Source organism: Pelodiscus sinensis, chromosome 7, assembly GCF_052426305.1.
Source record: "Pelodiscus sinensis isolate ZL-2025 chromosome 7, ASM5242630v1, whole genome shotgun sequence".
Lineage (NCBI taxonomy): Eukaryota > Metazoa > Chordata > Testudines > Trionychidae > Pelodiscus > Pelodiscus sinensis.
The window spans coordinates 73,846,945-73,860,894 of NC_143058.1; the positions used below are offsets into that span (position 1 = coordinate 73,846,945).

The window sequence follows — 13,950 nt, forward strand, 5'->3', positions numbered from 1 at the left end:
ATGTATATTAAATAAATCACAACCTATGTATGACTTAGAGGGCTCAGTTTATCACCATATAAATGAAAGTCCAGGGGAGACTGTTTTGAATTATTTTAGATCTTAAATTCCTGGGAAGTTGGAGAGATTAGACTGAGGCTTTTCTTTTAACAATGATATCATTCAGTGAAAATGTTACTGGTTTCTGAGAGAGGTAAGTAGATTTACAGTCTTAACTGTACTTACCAAGTTCAGCTCTTAGCATTTAGCAATATATTTCAGCTTCCCCCTGCAGAGGCCATATAGACTTATAAAGACTTTAGGACTATGTCTAGACTGCCCCCTCTTGCGCCAAAAATATGCAAATGAGGTGAAGCTTGGAATATTTGCATAATTAACGAGGCTCCGTTTTTGCACAAGAGGCTTTTGCGCAAAAACCCCTTCTTGTGCAAGAGCCGTTCTTCCTCTTTTTTTTTTTTCAGAAAGAACAGCTCTTGTGCAAGAGGGGGTTTTTGTGCAAAAAGGAGCTGTGTACACCGCTCCTTTTTGCACAAAAACCTCTTGTGCAAAAACGGAGTCTCATTAATTATGCAAATGAGTGGCAATATTCCACACTTTGCCTCATTTGCATATTTTTTTGAGCAAGAAGGGGCAGTTTAGACATAGCCATAGTGTTGTCCTTTAGTGATGCTTTTGCGTATTTGTATTTCGTAAAGAAAGCTTCATTGCTATTAACATACTAGATAAAGATGATGTGATTTCATTTCTAGCCTAAGCAACATATGAAGGATTATTGTCTGATCATTATCACTGCACCAGTTCTTGATTGCTCAAAAATTGAGGAACACAAATCTGTGGATACCTTTGAAAAATGTTGGCACTTTGTATAGTGAATATAGGCTATCCCTCTCTTTGTACCCTCAGTAAGATGTACACACACTAGTTACAAATAGAGAGCTTTCCTAAATAATATTTCTTATACCTATATTGTCTGTGTTACATGAAGTCTCTTATGATGGGAAATCACCATGTTATTTTTTTTCTTTTTATACAAAATGTGAAAAGTAAGATGAATCAGTTCAGTTGATCTGAATTTATTTATGGAGCGTTTTATTATTACTATGTAAAAATGCTCCTTTACAGTTTGTGTTTTGGTTCAAATTCTTTGGGACTGTATGTTTTAAATAGAAAGAAGCTTTGCAGTATTCTCCTCATTGATTTCAGAATATATCAGGACAGAAAACATTACGTAAGGATGTAATCAAAATTTCTATTGTCAAAAATATGTGGGTCTTATAGTTCCCATTGAGCTCCCAGACAATTAGCTTAAATATTTTCCTAGAGACACAGTGCTGTATAGACCAAATTCAAACCTGACTACATTGTGGAAACAACATTCTCAAAAAGGGACGCAAGATAAACAGCTCAGAAAGCATGAAACTATGAAGGATTAATTCATTCAAGCATAACTAATATTATTTATAAACTCTCAATGAGGATTCATTGTTTGTGCATGGTGTTTTAGAAGTTTGCATACTGGATCAGATCTCTGGAGCATCAAACTCATCAATCTTCCTCTGGCAATAGCCAATACCCGATCCTTTGGAGGAAATTGTAAATCCCCTCTCAAAATACATCTGCCTAGTCCAGCGTGCACAGGGAAGAAAAAAAAAGATTTGGTTGAACACCGCAGAAGTCAGCTTACACTTAGATGAATAAGATTTGATTCCCCTCAGCTTTGTAATGCCTTTCCTATAAAAAAAGGGAGAATGCTGAGTTTGTGTGGGACTAGGGTGCATCTACATCTATAATGGGAGAAATGTAGAGGAAGTGTTTGCTTATAGTTAGGAAAAAGATACCTTCTTTTGAGAAGTCATGCAGAGCTGTGTGTTACAGGATTTTTATGCTGTTGTTATGGTGGATATGGTAAAGCTAGAATTATCACCGACCTTTGTGGAAATAGGTCAAACTTGACTCAGGGAACTGTCTGAAGGAAAAGGCTGACACTGGTACATAAAAGTAACTGCAGGAGTTCACTGCTATTCTGATTGTTACAAAGCTTTTATAGTGTAGATTTATTCAAGATGAGCAGTTCCTATGCTCTCCTTGTGTTCCATTCATTTGATTAATAAAACTTGACTGTGAGCCATGTATAGGGCTTTGGGGATGAAATTTGTCTCCAAGCAGGGGACAGTGTTCCCTCCCTAGCTGTTGTTCTAACCCTAAAGGTTCAGAGCCTCTCCATGTCACTGGTCTGTGTGTTAGGGTCACTGGGTATCCTGTGCTCCCCTAACCTGCTCCCAGTGGAGCCCTTCACAGTGGAAGAGAGATGTGCCTTGCACAGCAGATCCTCCAGCAGCATCCGCTGTGTACAGCCCACTACAGGATTTAAGAGGTGCTGAGAGCCTTATGCATATTAGGGTAAATCTCACCAATAGAGTGGACTACAAAGGAATCATTGAGAATGTCATGGCTCCTTCCCCACTCTGGCATGATAAATGCAGAAGTGGGGGCCAGAAAGTGTACCCCAAAGCCTTATCTACCAGGCTTTGGTATAAAACTTCCCCCAAAATCTTAAAAACCTAGATCTTGGGAATAAAACTTCCGCTGCCACCACCCAAATGTTGATAAAGAAATCAGGGGGAAGATCATTTGGAAAATCTCACCCCTAAGATAAAAATCAAGGCACACAATTAACGACTGCCAGGTTAATAAAAAGAAAAGAAAGAACTTTTATTGTTACAATATTCCTGTTGCAAACATAATGACTAGATAGGGAGGTAACAAAATATACTCATGGAGAAACTCCATGGGCCTAGAACTTAGTACAAAGAAATGCCAAAACATCTTTTAAGCAGTGCCAGATCTCAGATCCCATACCCAATCCTTAAAACAATAAAACCTAACGAAACTACCTAAACTTTACCCTACTTACAGAAAATGAAAAATGGTGTCTTGGAGAGAGAGAGACATGCTTGTCCCTCTCTGTAGCTGCAGAGAACTCTCTCAGAGACACAAAAGGGAGAAAGGACAAAAAGACCCAAATTCCTTTGTCCCAGTTTGAAAGTCTCACCTACATTCCTACTGGTCACTCCACCTGGCTAGGTGTAGTTAACCCCTTAATCCCCAGGCTGCTGGCCTACCCTCATAATCATGACAGAGAACTTGTTTGAAATTAAGTATTTCTTCATCAGGTGTTGATTTTGAAGAATTAGAATTTCAGGCTGAGGTCTGAAGTAGTGAAGTTGAATGGCAGAAAGGTGGTTGGTTTGTCTTAGATTTCAATGTGGATTTCTGTCTAAGCAATCCTTTTCTTGTTTTCCTTCTTTCTTTGTCGTAATAAATTTAGTGTCAGCAGTTCAGATGGTTCAGGAAAGGGGCAAATAGAAGTCCTATTGCTCCTACTGTCTGTGAAGGTCTTTTTTGCTTTATCTAGGGTCTCTGAGAAGGATACACATTAAATTTCAGTGATTCAATGGAATATCACATTGTGCTTTCAAACTGAGTGTTTTGGATTAATAAAAGAGGTGGTTTGTTCTTCTCTAGATGAACATAATGGAAAGTTTCCTGGTAGTCTGCAGTGTGAATACCTTTGGCATTTAGCACAATAAAGCAGTTTTTGCTATTCATTCACATGAGCTCTTGGCATTTTTTAGATTGTTAGGTATCTCCAATCATTCCTGCATTTAGTTCTGAGTGAAATGTGACACTGATCCGGAATTATAGTCACTAGAGACATTGCAGCATAAAAGTATTTTTAGTTTAATGTTGTTTGTTAGAAGAATAAAACAGGAATTGGGTATATTAGAGATCCTAAGTAAGAAAGTAACTACAGGCAGTCCCCGGGTTACGTACAAGATAGGGACTGTAGGTTTGTTCTTAAGTTGAATCTGTATGTAAGTCGGAACTGGCGTCCAGATTCAGCCGCTGCTGAAACTGACCGCCAGTTCCGACTTACATACAGAATCAACTTAAGAACCCCAAGCGTCCCCAAGTCAGTTGCTGCTGAAACTGATGAGCAGCTGATTCCAGGAAGCCCGGGGCAGAGCAACTCTGCCTCGGGCTTCCTGTAGTCAGCGCTGGTCAGTTTCAGCAGCGGCTGACTTGGGGACGCCTGGGGCAGAGCAGCTGGGGTGCTGCTGGGTTGCTCCAGTAGCGCCGCTCCTCGGTGCTACTGGACCAACCCAGCAGCACCCCATCTGCTCTGCCCCAGGCGTCCTGATTCAGCTGCTGCTGAAACTGACCAGCAGCGGCTGAATCAGGACTCCTGGGGCAGAGCAGCTGGGGTGCTGCCGCGTTGGTCCAGTAGCGCCCAGAGCGGCGCTGCGGAACCAACCGGCAGCGCCCCAGCTACTCTGCCACAGGCGTCAGGAGAAAAGCCTAGTCTGCTGGAGGGGGCGTACTAGCTGCGCCCCCCCACCCCAGCAGACCAGGAAGACGCGGGCGGCGGACCGAGACGCACCGCGGTCCCGCCGCCTGGGTCCTCCGCGGCTTTGCTCCCAGTCTCCCTGGTCTGCTGGTCTCCAGGGAGACGGGGAGCAAAGCCTCTGAGGACGCCAGCAGCGGGACAGCTGCGGGGCGTCTGGGCTGTCCCGCTGCCGGCTTCCCCCGAGGCTTTGCAAAGCCGTGGGGGGGCTCGGGCAGCAGGGCAGCCCAGGTGCGCCTGGGCTGCCCAGCTGCCCGAGCCCCCCCGCGTCTTTGCTCCGCGTCTTCCTGGTCTGCAGACCAGGGAGACGCGGAGAAAGCCCCGGAGTACACGGGCGGCAGGACCACGAGGTCCCGCAGTCCGTGTCCTCCGGGGCGAGCCCCGTTCGTAACTGCGGATCCGACATAAGTCGGATCCGCGTAAGTCAGGGACTGCCTGTAGTTACATTGGCCCTGATCCTTGGGTCTAGCCGAGCTAACTCAACATTGGACCTGATGAAAGACAAAGTTATCTTTAAGCCCCCCTTTCTTTTTTCCAATATCTAAGATAGGCAGGACTGTATTGAGCACTTGCATAACTTAGAGCAGTCCAAGGTCTTCTCTAAATTGTACCATCTTGAAACATCCCCCTAGGGTTGGGTTGTAGTGGGACTTGGAGCTGACTACATCATATTGATAAAATCCTTAGTTGCCCCACGTGAGCAGTGTAAAGGTGCCAGGGTGGAGGCCAGGGTCTGGTTTGTTTTGAGAAGAAACTGGGCTTTTTATGTTGTTTAAATAGCTTTTATTGAGCTGGGTGACATAACCTCTTATCAGGAGAATCTTTGTGTTTGATGCTTACTTACAGAAGGAAGCAGACTGATTTATTAGAAAATGTTGCTGTTTTTATTTTAAATAAACAAATTATGGAACCACAAAATGGATAGTTCACCAAAATGCTTTTAGTGAAACCCACTCCACCATTAGCTGAGGAGCACAGGCGTGTGTGCAGGGGTGTGCTGGGTGTGCCCAGGCACACCCTAATGTCTCAAAAAAAAGTGGACTTGCGTTTTAATTTAATCGCGTGATACTCTCTTTTAAGTAAAGTTTAGTTGTTAATTTAAAAAAAAATTAGTTAAGTTTTAGTTTCTTTAGTTTGTTTGATGAATAAAAATAATGTCCTTTGTAATTCAATAAATGTTCGCCTTTAAAAAAAATTACCTGGGTGCACACCCTAATGAAATGTGCTGCGCACGCCTATGCTGAAGAGTATAAATTAGATTATTTTCTTAATGTTAGGTAAACATATGTCCCTAGAAGGAAGTATGTCCTCTCCCTCAGATTAAATAAAGCTATAGTTCAAGGGAACACTTTTTAAGCATTTAATGTTTGTAAAGCTTGAATAAATATGTTTTTATTATAACATTTTGAAATGGCAATTGTCTTATTAAATTGAAATTATATACAGACTGGTCAGGCTGCATTTTAAAAGCATTACTAAGTACTCATACCATGATGACAAAATGCGAAAGATGGGGAAAGAGGGGATTATTATGAATTCATTCTCGGATCATTTCACAGTTGCAAATTGCATAGTTTTCTTTTCCATGTTTTGTATTATAGGTTAGAATGATTAGTAGTTAATGCCAATGAAAATAATCAGATCAGTTGCAATAGCATCTGAATTCTGTTTGTTTTATATAATTAGTCTCCAGGATTAGATTTTATTGATTAAATTGATAAGCAGATATGAAAAAAGTTGTTTGTGGAGAAGAAACACTATTTTTCTACAATTTTTAAATAGCCTATATGACACTGTAACACAGGAGGCCTCACCACCACAGGCGCCTCCTACTGGGCACTGAGCAGGGAGTGTGGGAATTTAAAGGCGCAGTGATTTTTGGTTTTTTTTTTTCTCAACAAGTTTGGTCTCCCATTTTTTTCCCCACCATGTTCGGGATTTTTTGTGAAAGTATCTGGCAACCCTAGTTGCAGACCTTGCTTCCTCAGCCCTGCGTGCCTTTCGCTAGTCCTGCATTAAGTCAGGAAGCCTCTAGCTTCCCTGGCAGCCAGATCCCTCCTGCTTCACAGCAAGTGTGTCTCTGTCTCCACCTCTCCAGGAGCCTTTATTTATACTGCCCTCAGCTGGGCCCTAATTGGCTCAGACTGGCCACAACTGCTGGCTCCACAGCTCTACTGCTCCAGCCCTTTTCCAGGGCTGGGTTTTAACCCTCAAAGAGCCAGTGCAGGGCAAATGCCCCATCACAAACACCAACTAAAACCTCTCTGCAATAAACTCAAAAGATTGAGAATTAGAAGGAGCATAGCACTCCCAGGAAGACCCGATATTTTTGTCATCTAAAATAAATTAGTTTGATTCCATGTTTCATTGTCATCAACAACCGAAGCCATTTCACAACTAAAAAGTAACATCTTGTGTTTTTCCCCTATAGAAGCCAATTGGTGAGCATGTTGTGTAACAAATCTTGCTGCCCTCTTAGGCAAAGACAATATGATAGAAGTTTAGCGAGGGTAATCAGTGTAGCACCACTGAGGCAATGGGACTCCCATTTACCCCAGCTGAGGATCTGGTCCAGAGGACCCACTTCATTGTACAGATTACTGTAAAATCAGAGTTAAAAAATGTATTCTGTATTTATTCCAGAAGACTTTAAATGTGAATCCTTTGAGAATAGTGCTCATATTAATTTCAAATCTTCAAACATCCCTTGGGTATTTTTCATTTGCCTTCTGAGCCTTTATGGTGCATTTGTTACTTTTTCAACTATTTCCTCACACAACCATGAGGCCTAGAACTTTTTAATTTTAATTGAGAGTTGAGATTCTCAAGCACTTTTTTGATTACAACAGTTGGGGCTTTAAGAACATTAAGTAAGAATGTCCGTATTGGGTCTGAGCAATGGTCTATTTAGCCTCATATCCTGTCTTCCCACAGTGACCAATGCCAGATGCTTTATAAAAAATAAACCAGGGGTGGGGAACCTTTTTTGGGCCGGGGGCCATTGACCCACAGAAAAATCAGTCGGGGACTACACAAAAGTGAGAAGAACCTCCCCCCCCCCCAAACCCTCACTGACTTGGCCCCCTACTGAGAAGGAAAAGGACACTTCCCACATTCTCCTCACACACCAGAGCGTAGGGGGTCCAGCCTGGTAGATTTTGTGTGCTCCAGCCCTGCAGTGGAGTGTTGGGGGAGCTGGAGTGCCAGCACGGGTTCCCCAATGCTGGGAGGTGGGGCCTGAGCCTCGGAGCCCGGATCCAAAGTAGCCCCTGGGCCTTAGGTTCCCCACCCCTTCAATAAACAGACCAGGGTAATCATCAAGTGATCTATCCCCTGTTGCGCAGTCCCAGAATCTGGCAGTTCCAGTATTAGGGATGTTCAGAGTATGGAGTTGCATCCCTGATCATCTTGGTTAATAGTCACTGATGGATTTAATCCTCCATGAAATTTATCGAATTTGTTTTTTAATCTAATTATAGTTTTGGCCTTCATGTCATCCCCTGGCAACAAGTTTCACAGGTTGACTGTGTGCTGTGTAAAAAAAGTACTTCCTTTTGCTCATTTTAAGCCTATTGTCTATTGATATCTTTGGGTGAAAGATAGCAAATACCACAATACTGTAAAACTGCAGAAATTGGCACCACTGTATGAGTTTGTTCCTACTTTCATTGAAGTCATTGGAAGTATGTTCAAGTTCCAGGTTTTGGAATCTGCACTTTTCTACTGAAAGCTAGATATGAAATTTCAAGTAGATATTGCTAACACTCACAAACGTATTGTCTTACATTTAAATAACTTTTTCTTTAAAAGTAAAAAAGTGGTAAAAAAAAAAAAGTTCTTATATAAACTACTATAGAATTGGTTGCATTCATTTATACTCATTAGCAACTATTGCTTAAAGATTTCCATACCAGCAATATATTAAATTGTAGTATGATGACTGAGAAACATAAACATATGCTGGTGAAATTAAAAAAAAAATAGCTGTCCTAATGTGCTGGGTTCATTGACTTTCTTCTTATTTTAATCCTAATTAACATGCTAAATACTACAATAAATGGCTAGAGTAATTTTGCCTGTCATTAAAAGTTTTAATTCATTGCCTTAACAAATTAGCTATAGACCTTTAATAATAAAGTTTAGAGATTTTGTAATTGTTCCCAGGAGAGCCAGTTGGCTTTAAATACAGTTGTTATATTTTTTTGATAACATTTCAAATATTATTGAATGGGCTAACGTGGAGAGTTCTGTATATGAACAATAAAGCACAGAGGAATACTTCTAAAACAGAAAACATTAACAATGGCCTACTTTCTCACGTTAGCTATCCCAAGAATACAAACACTGGTATTTACTTTTTATGCTGTTTACAGAGTAGTGTATGTTGGGATTTCATCTAATAGGTAAAGTCATCCAGATTCATGGTGGGATCCTTAAGAGATGTTACTGAGGATTTGGTTTTCTGGTCAGAGCTATAGTGCAAGAAATATGGGCCTGCTTTTCAATCTAGGTCACTGGTTTTAATGGCATAGTCTTGCAACATTGAAGAACTGGATCCACAGTTTTATGCCTGTATTTCATTTATGCTCTCTCCTGGCAAGCATTGTGGGCACAAAATAGCACATACAAACATGGAGGCCTGTTGGAGCCTGTGCTGGGGCCTGTGACAGAATGCCGTGTTGCCAACCCAGAAGGCACCTCAGCCCCGCAAAAGTCCAGGCTGGCTTCAGGTGGTGAGAGGTTAGCCTGACCTCTGTCCCGTCTGGTCTCTGAGCCATCAAGGACTGCTTGGCTCCTCTTCCCAATCTAGGTGTCTGCAGGGCTGGGAATGTACCTTCTTGTCAATGGCCACTGAGAGTGGCCTGACATGAGCGTCTGGGGCTTTCTGGAAACATCAGACATGGCGAGAGAAGGGCAACATTGAAGGTGGGGCGGTGTGTGTGGGGGAAGCAGGTCAGAATGAAGGTAGGGCCATCTCCCACGTGCTCAGGCCTTCCATTTTACCACGACCCCCTCCCCCCTAGCTCTTTCTGGCTCTCCCCCACTCCTTTAATCCCCATAGCAACCCTCCAGGTTAATTCCATAACTGTGACACTTCTCACTGCTCAGTGAATCATCCCCCAGTTCTCCCAATATGCTTCTCAAGTGAGGTTAACATCACATTCCACCTCTCCTCATGCCTGCGGCCTCTTGCTGAGGGGACTTCTGTGGAAATATGACAGTCATTTTGTTGCAGCCAAGCAAGACATTGTGCAGTTTGGTTCTATAGCTGGGTAGAGAATTGAATTATGGGACGAGGTAGTGCTTTTATGTTTTGATGATCAAACAAATATAAGGGAGCTATGCTTTGTGTATTATAGGTACACTTGTCAAAGGGCCAAAGAAAATATACTTAATTATTTTAAATTATTTTACAGGATCCTTCCAACCAAAAATGTGGAAGGAAGAAAACTGTGTCCTTCAGCAGCATGCCATCAGAGAAAAAAATAAGCAGTGCTAGTGACTGTATCAGCTTTATGCAGGCTGGATGTGAACTGAAGAAAGTTCGTCCAAATTCCCGCATTTATAATCGTTTTTTTACTCTAGACCCTGACTTGCAAGCACTTCGCTGGGAACCTTCCAAGAAAGACCTGGACAAGGCTAAGCTTGATGTTTCTGCTGTAAAAGAGATAAGACTAGGGAAGAACACTGAAACATTTAGGAACAATGGACTTGCAGACCAGATTAGTGAAGACTGTGCATTCTCTGTAATTCATGGGGAGAATTATGAGTCTCTTGACCTGGTTGCCAATTCAGCTGATGTGGCCAACATTTGGGTGTCCGGTTTACGATACCTGGTTTCTCGAGGCAAACAACCTCTGGATTTGATGGAAAACAGCCAAAATACTCCACGGTTTGTATGGCTAAAAACTGTATTTGAAGCTGCAGATGTTGATGGTAATGGCATAATGCTAGAAGATACATCTGTAGAATTAATCAAACAGCTTAATCCTACCTTAAAGGAATCAAAGATTAGGTTAAAATTTAAGGAAATCCAGAAAAGCAAAGAAAAACTAACAACTCGAGTAACTAAGGAGGAATTCTGCGAAGCATTCAGCGAACTTTGCACAAGACCAGAAGTTTATTTCTTACTAGTGCAGATATCTAAAAACAAGGAATATTTAGATGCAAATGATCTTATGCTTTTTTTAGAAGCTGAGCAAGGAGTTGCTCATATAACAGAAGAAATGTGTCTAGACATTATCCGCAGGTATGAACTTTCTCAAGAAGGACGATTGAAGGGATTTCTTACAATTGATGGATTTACTCAGTATTTGATGTCCCCAGAATGTGATATTTTTGACCCTGAACACCGAAAAGTTGTCCAGGATATGACACAACCTTTATCACATTACTATATCAATGCATCTCACAATACCTATCTAATAGAAGACCAGTTTAGAGGACCAGCTGATATCAATGGCTATGTCAGGGCTTTAAAAATGAACTGTAGGAGTATTGAACTTGATGTTTGTGATGGTCCAGATAACGAGCCCATTATTTGTAACCGTAATAGCATGACATCACCACTTGCCTTTCGAAATGTTATCGAGGTAATAAACAAGTTAGCCTTCATTACTACAGAATATCCTCTCATTCTCTGCTTGGGTAACCACTGCTCAATACAACAACAAAAAGTAATGGTTCAACACATGAAGAAGATTTTTGGAAACAAACTCTGCACAGAAGCACCTTTGCTATCAGAAGCCTATCTTCCATCACCCGAGAAACTGAAAAAGAAGATTATTGTGAAAGGGAAGAAACTTCCCTCTGACAAGGATTTATTAGAAGGAGAAGTCTCTGATGAAGATGAAGAGGCTGAAATATCTCGAAGGATGTCTGAAGATTATGTGAATGAATCAAGGCTCATCTGGCTGTGTAGAGAATTGTCTGATTTGGTATCTATATGCAAATCTGTCCAATACAAAGATTTTACGGTATCTATGAAAAGTCAGAATTATTGGGAAATTTGCTCTTTCAGTGAGGCAGAGGCCAGTAGAATTGCAAATGAATATCCAGAGGACTTTGTCAACTACAACAAGAAATTTTTGTCTAGGATATATCCAAGTGCCATGAGGATAGACTCTAGTAACTTAAATCCCCAAGATTTTTGGAATTGTGGTTGTCAAATAGTGGCAATGAACTATCAGACTCCAGGACCAATGATGGATCTACATACTGGCTGGTTTTTACAGAATGGGGGATGTGGATATGTCCTTAGACCTTCTGTTATGCGTGATGAAGTATCTTATTTTAGTGCAAATACAAAGGGTATCCTTCCTGGGGTCTCTCCTCAAGTTTTACATGTCAAAATTATCAGTGGTCAGAATTTTCCAAAGCCCAAAGGAGCTTGTGCAAAAGGGGAAGTCATAGACCCATATGTTTGCATAGAAATTCATGGAATTCCTGCAGACTGTGCAGAACAAAGAACTAAAACTGTTCAGCAAAATAGTGACAATCCTATTTTTGATGAAAGCTTTGAGTTCCAAATAAACCTACCAGAACTTGCAATGATCCGTTTTGTTGTTTTGGACGATGACTATATTGGTGATGAGTTTATAGGCCAGTATACCATACCACTTGAATGTTTACAGCCTGGATATCGACATATACCTTTGCGCTCCTTTGTTGGAGATATCTTGGAACATGTTACACTTTTTGTTCACATTGCAATAACTAATCGAAGTGGAGGAGGAAAAGCACAAAAGCGCAGTCTGTCGGTGAGAATAGGAAAGAAAGGAAGTGAATATACCATGCTGAGGAACACAAGCCTTAAGATTATAGATGACATCTTTAAACTAGCTGTGCATCCATTACGCGAGGCCACCGATATGAGGGAAAACATGCAGGTATGAAACTTTTTACTTCATTTTACTTTGTACTGAACACATAGGTAAAAATTCTGATCTCAATCACAGCTGTGTAACTCCACTGAAGTCAATGGATTTGCTTCAAAATTCTACCTGTGTAACTAAAAGGAGTATCTAGCCCAGAGGTGGGCAAGAGGCAGCTTGCAGGCCAGATCTGGCCCGCCAAGCTGCTGGATCCGGCCCACGGCCTCCTTGCTTGGCATCCTTATTACAGAGCAGGGGCAGCTGCTTTATACAGCTAATGGCTATGTAATCTGGTCAGGGAGGAGAAAGTTTCACACTCTGTCTCTGTCCCCAACCAAATTCCCCAGCTCCCATTGGCGAGTTTCTGACCAATAGGAGCAGAGAAATTTTGCTGAAGGCAGGCACAATGAATGAAGCCTCCTCCCTCCCTCCCTCTCTGTGCTGGAGCATAGCCATGTGGAGCAGTCCACCCATCACACAGGCAGGGAGTCTGCAGAGCTACTGTCTGGGAGCCACCTAGGTAAATGCCTCCCAACCAAAGCCTACCTCTGGCACCCCACTCCACCCAACTACCTACCCCAGACCACCACCCAAACCCTTTGTATCCCCTCTCCCCACTTCCTCAAGGTCACAGCTCCCTCCCAGAACTTGCACCCCCTCCTGCATCCCTGCTCCAGGCCAGAATCCTTTCCTGCACCCATATTCCCTCCCTGACCCTGCACCCCATTCCCCTGCCCCACATCACCACCCAAACCCTCTACATCCCCTTTGCCCCCTTCTCCCAGTTCACAAATCCCTCCCAGACCCTGCACCCCCTCCTACATCACTCCCCCAAGCCAAAATCCTCTCCTGCACCCATAACCCTTCCTAGACCCTGAACCCCAAGCGCCTGTCCCAGATTATAACTCCTTCCTTCACACACACTCCCTCTCAGACCCCACACTCCCTTCTGCACCCCAATCCTCTATCCCAAGCTCCCTTCTACACTCCACCCGCTGTCCCAGACCCTGCGCCTCCTCAACAGAAGTGCAGCCCTTGGTCACTTACCAAAATCTTGGAGTACCCCTCCCCATTAAAAATAATTGCCCACTGCTGATCTAGCACTTATAATTTAAATACAGAAAGCATTGAATTGCAAAAACTTTGAATTAATTAACATATATGTGTCAGGCTAAGCAACTTTTTAATTTCTGAAAACTATTTTAAAATCAAAACCCACTCTACTGATTTTAGCCAATTGGAAGATTTAAGTTGAGGTCTAGTTTGTATCTCAAGGCCAAAGGACTAGAGAGACATCCTATCCTGTCTCCTATTTTAAGAATGTCAGTTTATCTTTATCTCGCTAACTAGTAGCGTGTGTGTGTATGTGTGTGCGCACATGCACAAAAACGCCCAGAAGTCAGTAAAGGCTTGTCTACATTAGAGAAGTGTTCTCAAAGAACTTTGTGATCCTGCCTAAAACACATTTTTCCTCCCCTCCCCCTTGCTCTAGACATTTAACATGTCAACCAAATACCATTTGGGTTACATTTTGCATTTAGCTAAATGCTGTTTTAATCTGAACTGATTCAATGCAGTGTGGGTTGTTTGGGCCGAAATGGTAGACCTGCTACTGCACCACAGTGCCAGAATCCAATGCTTCTAGATGTGTCAGGGACAGTGTGCTAATCA

General features: G+C 42.2%; 1 protein-coding gene across 8 annotated transcripts in view; it reads left to right on the plus strand.

Moving 5' to 3' along the window:
- Window positions 1–13,950, plus strand: part of PLCL1 (phospholipase C like 1 (inactive)) — a 319,441-nt gene that overhangs the window by 237,837 nt on the left and 67,654 nt on the right. For all 8 annotated transcript variants that reach the window (XR_331663.5, XR_012905400.2, XM_075934258.2 and 5 more), the window contains one exon: window positions 9,823–12,294. Coding sequence is in view for 6 of the 8 variants with exons in the window: in XM_075934258.2 (XP_075790373.2) it covers window positions 9,823–12,294 (2,472 nt within the window). In the remaining 2 variants the exon portion in view is untranslated. The remainder of the gene's footprint in view (window positions 1–9,822; window positions 12,295–13,950) is intronic.